At 42.9% G+C, this 18,686-nt stretch overlaps 1 protein-coding gene across 14 annotated transcripts in view; it reads right to left on the bottom strand.

Annotated features, from left to right (window-relative positions):
- Positions 1–18,686, bottom strand: part of CACNA1C (calcium voltage-gated channel subunit alpha1 C) — a 433,595-nt gene that overhangs the window by 66,212 nt on the left and 348,697 nt on the right. For all 14 annotated transcript variants that reach the window (XM_050325533.1, XM_050325524.1, XM_050325534.1 and 11 more), the window contains 8 exons: positions 18,303–18,409; positions 16,749–16,836; positions 15,514–15,621; positions 14,761–14,813; positions 14,507–14,653; positions 13,430–13,631; positions 12,813–12,971; positions 9,811–9,921 (listed from right to left, as the gene is read on the bottom strand). In XM_050325533.1, coding sequence (XP_050181490.1) covers positions 9,811–9,921; positions 12,813–12,971; positions 13,430–13,631; positions 14,507–14,653; positions 14,761–14,813; positions 15,514–15,621; positions 16,749–16,836; positions 18,303–18,409 — 975 coding nt within the window. The remainder of the gene's footprint in view (positions 1–9,810; positions 9,922–12,812; positions 12,972–13,429; positions 13,632–14,506; positions 14,654–14,760; positions 14,814–15,513; positions 15,622–16,748; positions 16,837–18,302; positions 18,410–18,686) is intronic.

Raw genomic sequence — 18,686 nt, 5'->3', positions numbered from 1 at the left:
ATATGGATTGCAGTGGTTAATAAAATAATGCTTATTATTTTTTTATTTTACCCATCAATCATAACTTTCCAAATGAGGATGGTTACTCTCATTTTACTCTTGCGGAAGCAGAAATCTAGAAAACTAACATCTCCAAGGTCTACAAAAACATAAAGTCTCCAAGGCATGATAGAGAAGAGAAATCAACTCTCTAAGACCTCAGTCAGGTGACCATTTGTCACGGAAATGTCACGTTCTAACATGATGAACAGTTCTTAATAGGCACTGTCTCACAGTCCGTATTCTGGTACCATTCCACTCTGAGGAGAAGATTCACATCTGTGAGAACTTTTGACCCTTCGAAACAACCTCACACAAAGTGATAGAGGGTTGGGATTTTTTTTTTTGTCTGAGAGTGAGAGCAAGTCACTTTTCCCTGGAACTGTTCCCTTTTACATGCTGTTGCTGACGCTGCCGATGCTGTTGTGAATGAGACCCCGGTTCACCATCCCACTGGGCTTTCAAGACTGTGCGAATAATTTTCCGTATTAAATAATTAAGTGTAACAGCTAATACAGTGCTTCCCACACTGTTGCATTGTGCAGTCATATAATTATTTTGGATCATTTATAATGACATTAAACCCCCAAGTGCCAGACTGAAAATTCATCTGTCATAATGTTGCAGTAATATGCAAATTCTCTGGGTACGTTTGCTGTGAAGGAAAAGGTCCTCTATCATTGAAGCTCTTACACAGCTCCTCTAACAATCTTTTCTGCCTACTGAATTCTCCATTGATCCTCCAGAAAGCTGGAGGATTGCACAGCTCTGGCTGATCAGTGTTAGATATTTCACACATTCTCTATAGTAATTCGAGGATCTGTTTGTCTGCAGAAAATTGCTGGCCTCGTCCTCCAAGAAAGAGAAGATCCTGCATTTAAACCACAAAGGTAGCATGGGAAGCAGCAGATCAAAAAGCCTTTCTGTCCCCTCACCAATTGTTTCTGCTTCCACATGAAATGACAAGGTTTTTTGCATGAAGAAGGAAGTTTGTTCTGTATACTCATTTCATTCTTGGCCTCTTTCTTGGGGGCACCGACAAAGAAACCAAACGAGATCCACTCTGCTCATGCCTCTCTGCCAGATACATTTTCCACAACAAAATGGGAAAGAGACTAGTATACTTCATGCAGGATGCCAAGCAGTGCTGACAAGGAAGACTTTGATGCTTCCTGACCCAGATTCAAGTAGAGGTATGAGCTAGGATTTACGGTGAAAGTTTCATTTCTCATCATCCGCCTTGTTTCTTGTGTCACATTCACCTACTAAGTGTTTTTCACACTGTGTGACTTGCTTAGGTGGAGTCACGCCTATGCCATCTCAGAATATAAGCATATGCACAATAGAAAAACTTTAGTCTGGCACTACTTTCTTCTCCTTTAAAGTGTTTGGAATGACCAGATTTCCCCTCCCACGCACACTCAGGAACTGGTGAGGAGCTCAGTGAAATCTAGAAGCCATGAAAGAGGATTCCCAGTGCTTTCACATGATAGAGAAGGTAATTATCTGCTTGGTAGCTCCTTATTTGTGGTAACTGTTGCTTAATCAACCCCAACCCTGAGCATCCTATTGCAAATTTTCTTTTTCTGTATTAACTGAAAGATTTGTTGTTAGAAGCTCTACTTGATGGGCCAGCACTCTGAAACACCGGGATGCGGTTCCTCTTTCTTTAAATGCCACTACCTTGAAACGTGTTGGCAGCACAGATTCCTGAGTAGTTTCTATTTAATGCCTGGAATAACAAAACCAGCTGTTTGACCCTTGGCTAGTGGGGTGTCCCTCCATATTCTGTGAGAAAGCCTCAAAGCTGAGCTGCTCTGAGAGTGCTGTGACACAGACTGTGCTACAAGAGGCTCAGTTGCTTTCTTAGCCTCTCTTTTCCTTCCTTTTCCTGGGTGTATGGGCAGATGGGAATTCTGTCAGGCAAGCAGCATCCAGGAGCAAGTCTACCTGCTGACTGTGGCGACCCATCTGTGCCAACCCACTGGTGTGTATAAAGGACAGGGATGACCTGGTCATCCAGGTCCAAAATAATTATTCCAAGTATTTCTTCACACCAAAATCACCCCAACGTGCTGCTCTGACATACAGTACTTTTAGTATTTAATTTTTCAGAAAGGGTTTGAAGAGAGGCTCATTCTTCCTCCCAGACCTGTGGACATGAAAGACCAACATGGTCAAGTCTCCACATGATATGTATGCTACACAAAACGCATGAAACTCCTCACAGACAGGTAATCACAGTAAACAAAAAGCAGAGGAGTGATTAATGAAGGGTTAAGATTTTTTTTCCCCTCTTTTTTTTCACTTTATTTCCTAAACCCCCGAGGCTGATTCAGCAATTTCTTGAGAGCCTTAGACTGACTGCACTCATGCAATGCAGTGTCTGATTGGGCACTACAAAGATCTCAGGGATTTCTGGTCCTATGGCTGCTGCTGGGCTTGCTGGAGCAGCTGAGATTAATTCCAGCTGGGATACTGGTTGTATAGAAGATCCAGAGAAACACAGAAGATATCCAGACTTCATCCAGAACAAAATTTGGGGTGAGAAAGGAAAGCCTTTCTGGGGTAAGATGCTGATGCATTTTGCAAGGGAGCTGAGATTAACCCACAGAAGTAGAGAAACATATTGTACTTAACTTTTATTGCAAATTATTCTGATGAGACAGTACACAGGGAGGCTTTGTGGCTGAGGTACTAATGTGTTTGAACATGGAGACCTGGGATGTCTGCCAGGGAACTTCTATAAAATGCAGAAGCACAAGAAGATGTTCATTAGCTTAAAAGCTATGGGTTTTAATTCAGTTTTTAATTTTCTAAAAATCCTTTCCCATGTTTACTTTCCCTTTCAGCCCTGTTTCTGTTTTTCTTTTCCTTGCATCATTTTTTGTCCAATCATTTCTTCCTCCATTTTATTAATACTTTCCTCTTTCAAGGTCTTAATTTGTTTTTTTTTTTCCTTTCTGCCTTTAAGGATATTCTATTCATTCCCACTCTCCATTGTCTTTGTATGGCTTTTCCTCCTCCACAGGTTTGTTTTTTCTCTCTTTTTCTCCCATACCTGTTCCTTCCTGTTTACTTCTTTCACTTTCTTCAGTTCACATACTCTCTTACCTGACCCATTACTACTTCTCTCCGTGCTCACTACTTTTTACCCAAGTCAAGCAGAACTCAAGCTTCTTCATTGTTGAAGGATGTATATTATTACCCACCCAAAGATCTTGAAATATATCAGTTTTCTCACTGCTTCTTTTGCCTTTTAAAAGACTTTTTCCACCCCAAGCCAGCATGGTGGTTGGAGACTCTCCTTCCTATTGCAACTGGGTAGATGACTCAGTCATCAAACACTGCCCATTCAGATGCAGCCCCTCCAAAACAAAAAAGCTGAGGAGAGGAAACAATTAGGTGACTACCAGGCTAAAGAACCTGCCAAAACCAGCGAAGAAAAATCTGCAAAGTAAGAGCCACTTGACAACCATCATATTTGTCCACACAGCATTGTGTGGCCAAACTCCATGAGAGGGAGGCAGCTGCCTGCACCGTGGGCTCACGTATACACTTACACAACCTAAACTATTAATTTATACCACCACACTTCAGCCCAGAGCATGTGATTTTGAACTAAATATGATTCCTATGTTCTGTTGGATGCAGCTGAAGTGGGTTTTGGCACTGAGCAAAAGACCACTCAGTCGTAACCAGCTTTCCTGACATTTATTATCACTGCAGAATGTCTTTGCTTTCTCTGCATAAACTGGAGGAATAAAACACTGAGATGAGCGATGCCAGAGCAGCATCCTAAGCTATACTGGTATTTCTAAAGGTACTAGAATGAAGAAATACGAAAAATATTAGATTTCCAAAATGAACCAATGATGTTTCTGTGGTGCAAGGGGATAGCATGGATTTGAATTTCAGTTTGTGAAAATGCTGAAGCCTCTATCCCCATCAAGTAATAACAGATTATTGTTTTGGTGAGAAGGAAGAATGCAAGTGGTATGAAGCAGTCAGTGTGACTTGAGGAGAGACTGCTCAAAGATCTGTTTATAGGCATAAATGTACAAGAAATGTAGTGGTAAAAAGAGAACAAAAACAGATGAGTCATTTTGCAGGTTTGAGAAGAGATATCTGTACATCAAATGCATGATAAATGCTGACTGAGAGGAGCTTAAAGAGGAATAAAGAAGGGCAAATGCAGCAGGGGAGAAAGAGACACTGAGGACACGTAGATCCATCAGTAAATGGAGACTAAGAAATAACCATGGGTGGCACTTATGACTTCCACTACTCAGAGGGTCATAGCTCTTCCTCGGATCACATGGGATTATACGCCTTGGGCTGAATGCAAAACTTGTTTTAAACAGTGCACTAAGTCTGAACTCTGCTACACAAAAATGACATTTAAGAATGGCAAGAATTCAGAGTAAAGTAGCAGTGATAAATGAGGGAATGAGCTAACTATCTGAGGCAGGACAGATGGCGTTGTTACAGGCTGCTTTACAAGTAACATCCATAAACACCCAGGGAAGAAAGGTGCTGACAGTGTCTGCTAAATGGAATAGACTTGTGATCTGTAGTCTTTCTGATAGTCATAATTCCACGGAGGAAATCCCCAAGATTCCCTTTCCACACGCAGACACGGATTTGACAAAATATATGAACGTGTGGGTTACTTTAAGCATGGCAGTAGTTCCACAGACATGTCTTCCCCAGTTCGAGATGACAGGGACAGCAGTAGAAAATTCATAGCTCTTGGATTAGTGGTCCTGCCCTAGCTAATAAGGGGGCAGAAGAAATGTTTCCTGAAAGAAGAAGTGTATGTGGTTCATCAGTAAAACAGCCCATTCCAGGGAGCTGGAAAGATCTGAAATTCCTGGAGGAATATCCATCCTCACATTTGCATGTACATTGACAGATGGCACAGCTTCATATGAATAGGAATTTTAAGTTGCTGTCTTTGACTTGAAAAGATAAACCCCAGGCAGGTTTTGTAGAGCAGCTGGCCCTTCATGGACTGGTGCTTGTGGGGATTTCTTCTTTAAGAAGGCAGGACAGTGGTAGATGTGAGCACCCCAGGCAGCACAGCACCTCATTCCCTTTAGTAGTTTTCTCTGGAAAAAGCACGAAGCAGCAGCAGCAGATTTCTCCATGCAGGAATTGGAAAATAGCTCACCAGACTGGCTGGAGAATACATAAAATTAGAAAAACAAAGCAGCAAAAGGCCTTGGCTCAACAGCGTTACTTTTAGCTTGTCTGTCTCTTTGAAGTAAGTAGTCTTGAATCAGTTTATGAGCATCAGCCAAGACAAACACTGAGGTCCATTTGGGAGTTTTGCTTCAAGCAGCATATTAATACTCTGTAAGGAGATGCAGGGCATGTAGTGGATGTTTTCTTTATTAGCAGCCCTAATCATCCCAAATCTTTCTTGCTCACTGTTAGCACACCCTCCTGACAACACTGCACCCAGACATGGATGAGCTGTCTTACACAGCTCTTAATCCCACAAAAAAAAATGGGGTAACTGATCCTCACCGCCAGAAGAAGTGTCACACAGAAACACAGGGGCTTTCAAGAAGCTGGCCTTGTGTCTGCCTGGCATGCACTATCTATACCCCAGCAGCAGCTGCTGCAGCACCTCTCTTCTCTACAGCCTCTCTGGAAACTGAGCAAACCAAAACACTGCTCACAGAGCATGGCCAGTGAAAAGGGCAACTATAAAAGTGACTTGCTGACTAGAGCAACTGCTCTCAACAGTAACAGCATGTTTAGTTAGGAAAGCCCTTGTCTTTCTACCCCTTCACATATTTTCTGTAAGTGTTAGGAGACAAGCCCTGACTTGGACTTGGCTCCTTATTCCTACAGCTGGCCTTTCAATAAGTAAAGCCTTGCTCTTACCACAAGAACTAGTTGTAGGGCTGGATTATCCCTGCAGGCACGTATGTGATCCTGCTTATTATCTGTGCAGATGACTGCGTTTGCTTTTTTTTCTCACCTTTACTATCAAGAGTAGCAAATAAGGACATCTCTCCTCACAGAAACAGTGAAGAAATAAAAAATACAGTAAAAAAAAAATCCATTCAGTCAGAGACGACGTGCCATCTTTTCTGTGGCTATGCATGTAATACAGAGGTAGCACTGGAGTGCATTGTATTTAGTGGAACTTGGCAGCGGCAGGTTAACAGTTGGACTCGACGATCTTGAAGGTCGTTTCCAACCCAAATAAATCTATGAGTCTACAATAGTGAAGGCCACACCATGGGTTGCAGCAGGAACTCTGCTTATTAGGCTTCCCCCAAAGCTGTTCTGCATGGGCACATCCCTGCGGTGACGGTAAGAAGGTGGTGTGATAGCAGAGCTGAGTACCTCAGGGATCTGTCCTAGTTTCCTTTCCAGTTCTCCCTGGTAAAGGTATGAATAAACAGCAGCTTGTTCCACCTTGTGCAGGTGGAGAAAACCTTATTCTCTGTTGCTGCTGCAGACCGTTCCTTCCAAGGTGCCTTTAGGAAGTGACTGTGCAATGGAGAGCTCTGTGGCGGCTGCTTCAGAGCCACAAGTCAGATCCCACTTTGCTTGCTGTGGTTGAAGGTTGGCTGCAGCACCCACTGCGGGGATAAGCACCCAAAAAAAAATGCAGATAACAGACTGAATGTTGCCAGCTTCAGTCCTGTGCTCAGTTCTGTTCTGCCACATTCTCCTGGGGCTTGTCACTAGAACACAACACCTTCAGTTAACCAAGTTTCTTGCTTTCTTGCTGTCAGTCATAAATCTCACAGCTCTTTTATTTTAGGGTAGTCTTCAGATAGAAAAGAGTGATGTTTGGGCACATATTCAAAATGAGACAAAGCAGCTTAAACAAAGGCTGGTTTGTGTTTTGTTGCTCAGGAAATGACAGACGAATCTGTCTCCAGCAGGGATCTGATGAGCATTTAATCTTGCCACTTCCCATCTGGGAAACACTAATATCACTCAGCATCTCACTTCTTTGTTGAGGGGACTTGGTTGGTTAGAGGAGAGAGGGTGATGGCTGTGCTTTACTGATGTTCACCCAGTGACAATGAAAATCCTTTTGGACTTTTCCAGTTGCTGTTCCTAGGGACAGCCTCCATCTGCAAATGCAGGTTGTTTTTTGTACCTTGGGTGACAACGAGGTCTGGCCAAGCAGAAGATTGAGGTAGCTACTTTCTCCATGCTAGGGGGCTCCTAGTTCAGAACATACTCTAGACAACTCCAGCTTCAATCCCAATGTGCAGCCTGAAGAAAAGCAGATTGTTGCCCCAGTGTTGGTGCACATCAGTCCAAGTGGTCATCTGGGAGAGGGGGTTGCCTTCTGTGGAGAGCAAGTTGAGTCAATATGGAGCAGGGAATGAAGGCTGCAGGCCAAATCCTTGTACTGAACAGACAATGGCAAGTTGAACAAGGAATCTGGAGTTTCCAAACCTGAGTCACTGAACTGGTACTCAATATCATCCAGTGTGAATATACTGCTGGAGGCAAGTCTTTTTGCCGCATTAGTTGCTTTCACAAGTTCATTCCTATTTTTCTTTCCTGTAAATCCTTTGGTTCCATTTTTAAACTTCTGCTAATTTATATTAAGGTATTTAATTACAATAGTGGTATAAGAGTTAGCACTATCTTTGGCATACAGGCCAGACCAGGACTTGAAACATTTGTTTCTTTTCTCTGGCTATTCCTTCAGGATGGGAGGGACTGAACTCTAGATTAGTTTCTGGGTCGTAGCTGAGAGGACTTCATGAAGACTCTGCTATTCTGGTCACAAGGAAAACTTCTTCTATATTCTCAATATTGCAGTAGGCTGAGGATTTAGTTTGGAAATTACAGAATAATGGAAAATTGGTCTGAGAGGGACCTTGTCAGATGTTCTGTTCCAGTTGCCTCTCTCAAGGCAGATCATACATTCCTAAACAGTTTTGAATGAAAGGTTCCTCCCTAACTTCATTTTAAAATCTCAAATTATAGAGATTCCACAATCTAGGAATCCCTATTTAGGAAATCCCTTAGACAGTTTTGCCATCCAGAGGTTACATGTTTACCCTCAGGGTGATTTTTTTTATACTTTACTGTGCAGAAAAACTTGAAAAGGAGATTGAACACAGGAAGGTGAGGCACAGGAAGTTGAAAGGACCTCCAATATCATCAATGCCAACTCCTTAGTGTTAGAGGCAATCACGTCAGGTAGCCATCCTTTTATATGTAGAGAGCTCAATGTTTGACTTGGTTGAACTTTCCCCCTAAATGTTTAAACCCAAAATTCTCCTGAGAATCTCATCTTTCTGAAAGTTAAGAATCTCCTCTAAAGTAGAACCATGAAATCAGAAGAACATTACAAAGCCTGTGAGACACACTTCTGGGTATATGGTGTGCAGATAAAATTTTCCTACAGTGCCAGAGAATTTCTTGCTAATAGACATGGTGAAACCTCAAGATTGAAAGGTAGAACCCTCCTGAAAACTACAATTCCTGCTGAAACAGATAATGATACTTCTAAAATTCCTAAGACAGTGTTTGAGATCTCACAAAACAAAATCAGTCTTCAATAGGACTGCACAAGATGCTCCTAATTTTCAAGAGAACTACAGCTGAGACAGGAGAGTGGTATTGGGCTCAGATAAAAAATAAAATTTTGACTATTCCAAGAAGAAGTCCTAGAAAGTGTGGAAGAAAGAGAAAGAGGCTGGGTGAGAGTAAAGTCAATGCAGAGTTAAAAATGAAAAATAAGACCAAATTCAGTAGAAATGGAGAGTAAAGTTTCTGAGCTGAGGATGAGGAAGATGTTAGATTAGATCTGGGAGGAGCCAACTTCAGTGATCCCCTAAATATTTAACATGAAGGACAAGCACAACTGCCAGACATAAATGTTCTCATCTTTACCAATGTCATAACTGATGTTTCAGACACCATTTACTACCCACACAATGTATCAAGGTCTCCCTCAAGACACAACTCCACATGTCAAAGAATCATTGAACATATGAAATGGCACGAGGGAGCTGTACTTAGGTATCTGGATTCGCCTCCTTGTGACACACCACTGAGTTTAAACCCCAAAAAAGAAAGTCTTGTGCGATTATGTGAGGTCAGGATCTTTGTCCTTGTCCTGCAGCAGCTGTGAGAACTTAGTTGGAAGAGCTTGTAGGTTATAATCACACCCCATGGTGCAGCTACGCTAGCATAATATCATGGCCCAATGCACAGGGCAATACCTTCAGACAGGACCTGCTGGGGTACTGAATATGATCAATGAAGTCTTGAATGCAAAACTGAAGCAATCCAAACCATCAGTGAGATGTAGCCCTCCCAGAAGAAACATTTTTTTCCAAAGCTCAAAACTCAAAATGAGTCATGCTTGATTAACTTCACTTGGGTCAGAAGACTAATCATGAGATGCTATTTATAAATTATTTAAGGAGAGTCAGAGAGAGAGCATTAGAATAACATTCAGAATGGAAAACATATTATAGCCTTAACACAGCATTACTACTATAACTCAATGAAAACAGAGAACTAGGAACCTTCTCTATTTGCAGGTGTGGCCTTTTTTAATTTTTTTTTTTTTTTTTAAAACGTGTGTCTACTCTCCAGTGAAAAAGTTATTAAATATAAGTGAGACTCCAATCCAGAGAGCAACTGTCCAGCTCAGTTATTGGTGGGGTAATAGATCAGAAAGTTTCACCTCCTCCTTCTCCTCAGAGCTGCCCCGCACACATGCACACACACACAGAGGCCAGGAAAACCTACGCCCAGAGCACCTACCTTGGGTTTGAAGGCGATTAATTTCAGGACCATCTCAACAGTGAAGAGGCCAGTGAAGAGCATGTTGAGGATGTTCATGGCTTCCTTGAACATGCAGCTCTGACCGTAGTGCTGAAAAATAGCACCCCAGCAGCAGCGTGAGGATCAGACATACCAGCTGGGTAGGAACACACAGGACCCCTCCTGATCTCCCTTTATGCCAAGGTTCTCTAAAGAGGACCCCAGCACATCAAAGCTTTTCAATTAAGAATCCCCATCTCCTTTCACACATAAGCATTTCCATGCCTCTAGCCATTTTTGCCACCTGGCTCTGGATCTCCTCTTTCTTAAAAACACCTTTTTGAGTGGTGGCTACCACAATCACACTTATCATTCCCCTTGAGGGTTCACTATAAATTTGCATAATGGTACAAGACAATCTTGAATTGTGTTTGTTATCTCAACCTTCCGTAACATTAAGATCCCTTTTCTGTCTGATTGCGACTGCACAGCAAACAGGGGTTTCACTGAGCTGTTCATAATGATACCGAGTCATTCCCCAAGTAATTACACTTAATTCAGGATTCTGCAAAGTACATGAGCAGCTCAAATCATATCTTTCCAATATGCATTATCTTGCATTTGTCAACTCTGAATTAAATTTGCAATCATGCTGCCCGTTCACTTAACTTTATTATGATCTTATGAAGTTACTCTCTATCTTCTATTGATTAATTCACGTAGCGTCTTCTGCAAATGTTGCCACCTCACTCTTGAAATCCCTATTTCCAGATCACTAGACTTGAGACTGGTTGCACTGCCTTATTCTAAGGTCATCTTCTAATTCATGTTACAAGACCCCACTTGTAGTTGCTTAACTTTAATTAGACATTAACCAGATGGGACGGATTTTCATATTCTGTATTGGCTCAAGGTAATTTAGTCAAAGCATTTTCAGTTTAAAACAATTCAACTGCAGCTGAAAGCAAGGCCAGGGGAAAATATAATGTTGAGGTATTTTCAGAATTTCTTGTGTCATTTTTCTTGAAGGACTCTAGTACTTGCAGGACTCTGTTTAGAAATTAGGAATTTTATTGGCATGTGCCTTTTGTTTGCTGTCTGTTATGATGTTTAACTCAAATTTTGCCCCAGTATAAACCTTTGAGAAACTGTACTTTTCTCAAGATGGATACAGAACTCCTAGAATCTCCAGGGATGGTGTCCTGCCTGTGAGCTGGCAAACATCTCTCATCTTCTAACTCTACCTGCCCTGAGCCTGCACCACTGTCACAGAAACTGAGAGTGTTTCACAACTTCAGAGTGAACAGGGCGGGGGAGACTTCAGCTGAGAGCAGAGCACTTTCTTGTGCTCTTGTTGCCTCACTCCTTTTTTTGGACCTTAGGCAAAAGAACAGAGAAGAACTTTTCAATGGGCATGGAAAAGAGCCAGACCAGATGAGGAAAAAGCAGGAAAGTCTGGTGAGATTGGGTAGGAGACAGTGAGAGGAAATAATACAGTGAAAATTGCCTGTGAATATAGATTTTGGCTGTTAATGAGAGATAGGAAACACGCTGGTTTTGAGGGGAGACTGGTTTTGAGGGTGGGCAGATTGGGATTGAGCCAGTGGAAAACGCAGTCAAAAGGAAAGTTGGTGTAGGAATGCACTGGGGATTGAACTCACAGGAAAGGACAACTAGTGAAGTAAAAAAAAGTGTAGCAGAGAATGAGATGGAAGGGGAAGAGAGAGAATGGAAAGATGATTCATGGCAGGAGTAACTCAGCTGTGAGCCTGTGAAGGGAGGGGGAGAGAAGGACTGGTTGAAGAGTGATGATCTGGACTGTTTGGGCCAAGGACCAAGGAAGAGAGTTCAAAGCCTGACTGGGTGAGGAGGAAGGATGGGTTTTAGGGAGGAGAGTGACACACAGACCAGCTCTTAAGCAGAAGGAGTGTAGAAGAGACCACGTCTCGAGTGGCCCAGCAAACTGAGAGTGTAGAGAAAGGCTTAAAAGGTGCAGTCTGAGACTGAAAATGAAAGGGATGTAAGCGAGGCCTTGGGCAGACACAGACTGGAAGGAACAAGCCAGCAAAGTACAAACTTGGGGAAATGTACAAAACAGTTTGTGTGTATAAGGGTCCATTTCCTGACTGAAAGGAATGTAAGACTTCTTTTTTATAAGCTGGCTACTTAGTAAAGGGTTTGACTCCTTCCTCTACTGCTGTTCCACCTACATATGCCTCTATGTGCTGTTCTTGTAGATCCAGCTGCAAATGTTTCTTTGGTGGATTCACATTCAATGTTCAGAAGACCTCTGCACAGTAAGGAAAATGAATACAAGCATAGCAGCTTGGAACTAAGGCAGTCCAGCATCAGTAGTGAAGCAAGTTAGGCAAGCACCTATCAAGAAAGGCTTCAGGTGGAGCAGATTCTGCCTTTAAGTGGTGGGATAGACAATGTGGCCTCTTCAGGTTCTTTCTAGGCAGTTTCTATGGTCCTTAACTGAGAATAAAGGAGATACTAGGCCCTTCCTATCCTCTCTCTCCAGTTTCCTTGATTGCCTTGTTTGCCAAAATGTTTGCTCTCTACTTTTTAACACAGAAAAGGCCCAAATTTAAAATTCAGGTCTCAGGGAGTGGCAGTTCTGGGCTTGTTGTTGTATTTCATATAACACAAATCAGAACTGAGAAGTCATTTATTATTACAGTGGCCACTGATATGGTCTGTGATGTAACTGTTGTTTTTTTGGTTTTGTTTTTGTTTTCTCTCATTTCTTTTTAAAAAGGTAAAACAGAGTTGTTGAGAGTGTCACATATTAGCAGCAGGGAGGATGAGAGGTAGATCCCTCATTTTAGTGAAACATCATCGGAATGAACAGAGTATCACATTTTTTTGTCATGTCCTTGTTCCTCTCCCTCAACACATGGCATGAGGGTGGAAGTAGGTCTCAACCTTAGCCATTTTTATGTTTTCCCCAACAAAGTCTCCTAATTGATCACCTTAAGGTTTTCTGCTTGCTTACTTACTTGCATGGCCAGGCAGATGGTGTTCAGCAGGATCAGAACGAACATCAGGTATTCAAAATAGGTGGAGTTGACCACATACCAGACTTTGTACTGGTACTGGTTTTTAGGGATGTATCTCCGCAGGGGCCGGGCTTTCAGGGCATATTCTACACACTGGCGCTGTGAAAGAGGCAGGGTAAATTTAAAACTCAAAACCAAAATATCAGAGTGGTCAACTACCTCCAAATATAATAAGGATACAGTAAGTTTCAAGTTTTTTAAAGAAATGAAAATGCTTGGTACTTTTAGGTCATAATTGAATGTGCATATTCTACCTGTCAAAGAGTTCCATATGCAATTACTTTGGTCATTTACTTTGGCCAGACAATGGTGTCATGCTCATCTAATCTCAGTGAAACAAATGGTACAGCAAATATTTTAAAGTAGCTGCTGTCCTTTGAACTAATCTTAGAGCAAGATTTTTTTCTACCTGACTCCTGAAAGGTGTCAGCAAAGCCAACTTATTGTTTTATCTTGTTGGCAAGCTTCACATGTTCCTGTCTGTAGGTATTTATCTATTAAACACTTATTCTCAGTGCCTATTCTAACTTTAGTGACAGCAAGGTGTTGTAAATTACCTGGTTTTTGTCCAGCTCACAGTTCTTGTACTCTTGTTCTCCTTGTTCCTGAAATGTGACGATGACGAAACCAACGAAGATGTTCATCATGAAGAAAGCAATGATGATGATGTAGATAATAAAGAAGATGGAGATCTCAACCCTGTGATTATAGATGGGTCCCACATCTTCCATGTGGGAATCAATGGACCTATACAGCAACCTGAAAGCAAACAGAGCCAAATGCAGAGAAAATCTGCAACTGCCTTGAGGCCTTATAGGTCATAAAGTTTAACTTTGTGATTTTCTTCTGCTTGTATCAATTCACTCACAGATGTGCAGACTGGCACTGATCTGTGTGCAAACACTTGCAAAAGAGAAGACGTGGCTCTTATTAACTTTACACATTTGGACATCTTCAGGGGTGAAATGTTTTCACAGCTGAACAATTACAATTTAGAACAAAATCATGCCCTTCAGCTAACAAAAGACAGGAGAGTCTGAGTTGAAGGGAACTAAGCTTTTTGAGAAAAGGGGATTTCAGGAGTTAACATTTGTTAACACTGCTCTTGGCATCACCTGGCGACACAGGTCAGGGTCAGCTCCCTGATGCACTTGCATGCCCACATCACCCTGACCAGGTGACTCTGTGGGAGTCCTCAGCTCCTGTGGCACAGACAGCACAGCCTGTAAGACACCCCATGTCTGCCAATACTGCAGACTGCTGTATTTCACGTTGCCCTGCTGACATCCAGCGGGAAACCTGCAACACTGGTAAGTGCCTGACAGGCATTTTATATCCATTTGTATACATAATAATTGTAACAAATGCTCGTATCACTGCTACAACTGGCAATCATCTTTTAAGAGCTAGAGACAGTGCTCTGTGATGTTTATAAGCACAGAAATTCCTGCAGCCCCTGAGGAATTTACCAAGTACATAATGACTACAATGACTGCTGCTATTATTTCTACATTTAATGCTTTAGACTTATTTTAACACTCAGAATGGGAAAGACTACGCTCTGCATTTGAATTTACTCCTTCTGAAATGAATGAGGACATTGCTAGTGTTGCACTGGTCCAAGAAGCACTCACTCTGGCCAGCCCTCAAAGGTTGAGACAGTGAAGAGGGCCATCATGGCAGTCAAGACGTTGTCGAAGTCAAACTTGCTGTTCTCCCAGCTCCGGGGCTGTATCATGGGCTGGCTGACCTCCCCATCCTTGTAGGTGATGTAGTACCCTCTGTGGGTGGAGAGCAGAGAGACAACAGGGCAGAACTGCACCTCCAGCACGAGGCACTGAGAGCGGGTGGCCAGTGAAGGGGACTAATTGGAGAAGGTCAGACCCACCTGCATTCTGCTTCTGTCTGCTTGGAGCTATCAGTGCAGCTGTACAGCTTGCCCTTGAAAAGGAAGAAAGAGGATTGAAGCTTCCTTTCCTGACAGTGCAAGGGTTAGGGCAGATCACGTAGCAAGGCATTGACATTTACTACTTGGTTAACCAACTGCGAATATGTTTACATGCTCATTTGCAGGTGGATTTGAGGAAAACTGCATTGAGAGTTTCCTGCATCTGGGTAGTTCAGAGCACAGCCTTTCATCTGCTTGCACAGTACTTTTATGTCCTGAGGAGCGTGGTCACTGAGTGCTGCAGAACACTTGCCGTCAGGAGGGTGGTGAAGGGCAAAGAAATACAAGCAGACATAAAGAAGGGAATGAATAACCTCCCATGATGATCTGGCGTGCCTCCTCCTCTGCAAGGTGGGAGGCAGAGAGCCAGTGAGTACCAATCCTTTAGAACAGCCCCCTTCGCCTCCCAGGCACCATGCCATGCCACAAGCTGCTTAGGGAAGGAGAAGGTTACTGATGATTTCTTATGAAAAGATGACAGGAAAGAGTTTTGCATATACCTGGTTCAGTTTTGGAGAACTGCTGCTAGCAGAAGCCCAGGTAGGACTGACAGTACCCTAAACGTTTTGCCTTTCACACAGAAGACACCATTTGCCCTTCCTCAGGCTTCTTCATGTTACTTTCCTCCCCCCACCTCCTCCCCCTTAATGCAGTTCAATGTAATGGATGAATGAATGGGTCCAATGGTTTTACCTTGAACAACTGAACTCCAATGCAGGCAAACATGAACTGCAGCAAGGTGGTGACAATCACGATGTTTCCGATGGTTCGGATGGCGACAAACACACACTGGACCACGTGCTGCAAGTGGAAGATAGGAACAAAAGTAACTTTGCAGGACTGTTCTGAACTGTTCTGGCTAAGGGAGAAACCCAAGACTAAAAATACAAATAAAAATGTATTTATTTAATCAATACCCATTAAGTAATGTCTCAGGAAAGGGGACCAACTTGTTACATTCCTTGCTGTACTTTTAGAAGGAGGCAGAAAGGGATAGGAAAACCAGAGCTCAGCTCTCTGAAACTTCCTGCTGCACCAACTTACACAGTTGGGCACCCACCAGTCCAGAGGAAGGAGGTTATATAATACAGCAAGATTATGTTTAGGGCTGTAAGCCCATCTGTAACGTTAGAAAATTACATCATTTAAGCTCAGTGGTGATGGGGGAACCCAGCTGGAAAGCAGCTCATCAGAAAAGGACCTGATGATCCTGGTGAATGTAAAGGTGATCATGAGCCCTCACGGCAAAGATGACAAATGGTACCCTGGGCTTCATTAGGCAAAGAACTTTTAGCAAGTTGAAGTTGATTCCTCCCCTTTACTCAGCACTGGTGAGACGACACCTGTTGTGCAGGGTCCAGTTCTGGGCTCCTCAGTACAAGAGAGCCATGGACATACTGGAGAAAGTCCAGCAAAGGGCCACAAAGATGACTAAGGGATTGGAACATCTCTCCTGGGAGAAAAGGCTGAGATAGCTGGGACTGTTCAGCTTAGAGAAGGCTCAGGGGAATCTGTTCACTGCACACAAATACCTGAAGGCAGGATGCAGAGAAGGCAGAGCCAGGCTCTTTTTAGTCATGCCCACTGAAAAGACAATGGGCACAAACTGAAACAGGGAAGGTTTATCTGAACATTGAGAAACCCTTTTACTGTGAGGGGGACTGAGCATCAGAACAGGTTGCCCAGAGAGGCTGTGGTGTCCCTCTCCTTGGAGATAACTCAAAAGCCATCTAGGAATGGTCCTGCACAATCTGCTCTCAGTGGCCCTGCTTGAGAAGTGGTTTTGGACAAGACAACCTCCAGAGATCCCTTCCAACCTCAGCCATACTGTGATTCTGCTGAAACACTACTTGAACCATTGCAAAAGTCCTTGTAGCTTGAAATAACCCGAATATATAGTTTATAGAATGCACTGGGACTCATCTAACCTTAAGTCCTTTGGCTCTGTTGATGGCCCTCAGTGGCCTAAGGACTCGCAGAACACGCAGGATCTTCACCACATTAATGGCACTGGATCTGGAAGAAAGCATTGGAAGGTTTGAGGGATACATCAATATGAGGTGTGTGTGGGGGTGTGTGTGCTGTGAGGGCAGATCTTTGAAATCCTGCATAGCCTCAGACTGCTTAGGATATTTAGTCAACTCTTTGCTATGGCACTTTAGGGGAAAGGAAACCAGTTTCTGATGTTATCATCTTCATAGGCCTTGCTTCTTGTACATGGGCAGACTCAGCAATATGTATTCTCCTCATTTCCACCATCTCTGCTGTATTAATGAGGGGGAAATGGAACATGGGCAGGGCATATTTTTAAGCAGGGCAAAATGACTCTCTAGATATCTATGATATAGAAATTGTGCCAAGATGTAGTCATTACAAGGTATTTTCAGATAAGGCTCAAAGAAGCACTCTACTGAAGTTTTCACATAAGAGTGAAAAACCCAGGAGATTCCGGCAGTAAAGGTACACTGTCCAGTGGAGGTTTGATCCTGCAATGTGTTTGGCCTCTGCACCCCTCCCACTGAATTGATTAGGGTGACTTATGTGCTTAATTTTAAGTACTGAACACAACTATCTACTGCATCAGAGCTCTCTGCACCTTCCAAGACTAAAACCCTGACTGAGAATCTTCTTGCTGTATGACATCAAGTCCTCCTACTGATTTAGAGAACAGTTTTTATTTTAAAATAGTAAGAGTCTAGTTAGGTCTGCAAGAAAGAAACAGCAGGTCAAAATGAGCACTATGCCATTCTTAAGGCCTTGACTGAAAGCCCAATGGACCTTACAAATTCTTCTGCCTGACTTGGCACTGGAACATGTCTGAGCTGCTAACCTGTGATGGTAAAAACTGGGAGCTTGTTTCTTATCAGATGTGAAACTAATTAGCAAACTCCCTATTCCACACAGTCAAATAAATCTGTCAACTTAGGAGGCAAATTAACAGATGAACAAAAGAAAACAGAGTGACAGAACAGCCACCACCACCACTCTGAAGATTCTCACAAAAATCTTCAAGTACTTGAAGATTTCAAGTACTTCAAGTACTTGATGGTCTTCCACTGACCAAGACTCACAACAGCTCAGAAAGTAGCAAAACAGTATCACCCCATTTTCCAAAGAGGTTATGAGAGGTCTAGGAGGGAACAGCAAGTCACTAAACTGTCCTGTCACCAATACAGTGAATCAGAGATCTTGGAACAAAGCTAAATGTCATGATTCCCAATACACCAAGTTTTTTGTTCTCATTTGCTCTTTCTGGAAGATCCTCCCCCTCCAGGTCACCAGTGTAACATTTCCCAATTTTTACCTCCCCTTTTAAGGATGAATTTTAATGCTCTTGAATCATCTGAGAAAAAACCCTTATGAATACCTCAACAGGCTCATGAGAAAAATCTTGCCCAGATACGACAACGAGCCTGAGCTGTCCCTCCCAACCCAACCCTACAACCCTCACAGAAATAGTCAGTTGGAAATAGCTCACTCACTGGATCCCAAAGGAGATGAGAGAAACGCTGACCACCAGCAGGTCTAGGATGTTGAAATAGTTTCTGCAGAAGGAGCCCTTATGGAGGAAAGCCCCGTACGCAGTCATCTGCAGGAAGGCACACGGAGACACAAACACACTTGGCCATTAGCATCTGCTCAGAAACCAAACCCGCCTGGCTGTGCTCAGAGTATATAGCTGGGGAGGGGTGGGAGGTGGGTGCAGTATTTCTAACATAGCAGACAATTTACCCCCAGGCCCCAAAGCAGAAGTTGAGTCCCCATTGAAAGAAAAGAGAGTGAAGAAGACAGTAAGATAACTATGAAAGATCCAGCCAGAGAAAGCTTAGCAATGAAAATATGCACTTTGAGTGCACTGACTACAT

The sequence above is a fragment of the Myiozetetes cayanensis genome, unplaced genomic scaffold (genome assembly GCF_022539395.1).
Source record: "Myiozetetes cayanensis isolate MyiCay16 unplaced genomic scaffold, myiCay2020 scf3, whole genome shotgun sequence".
In the NCBI taxonomy this organism is placed as follows: Eukaryota; Metazoa; Chordata; class Aves; order Passeriformes; family Tyrannidae; genus Myiozetetes; species Myiozetetes cayanensis.
This window is presented reverse-complemented; position numbering and strand designations above follow the sequence as displayed.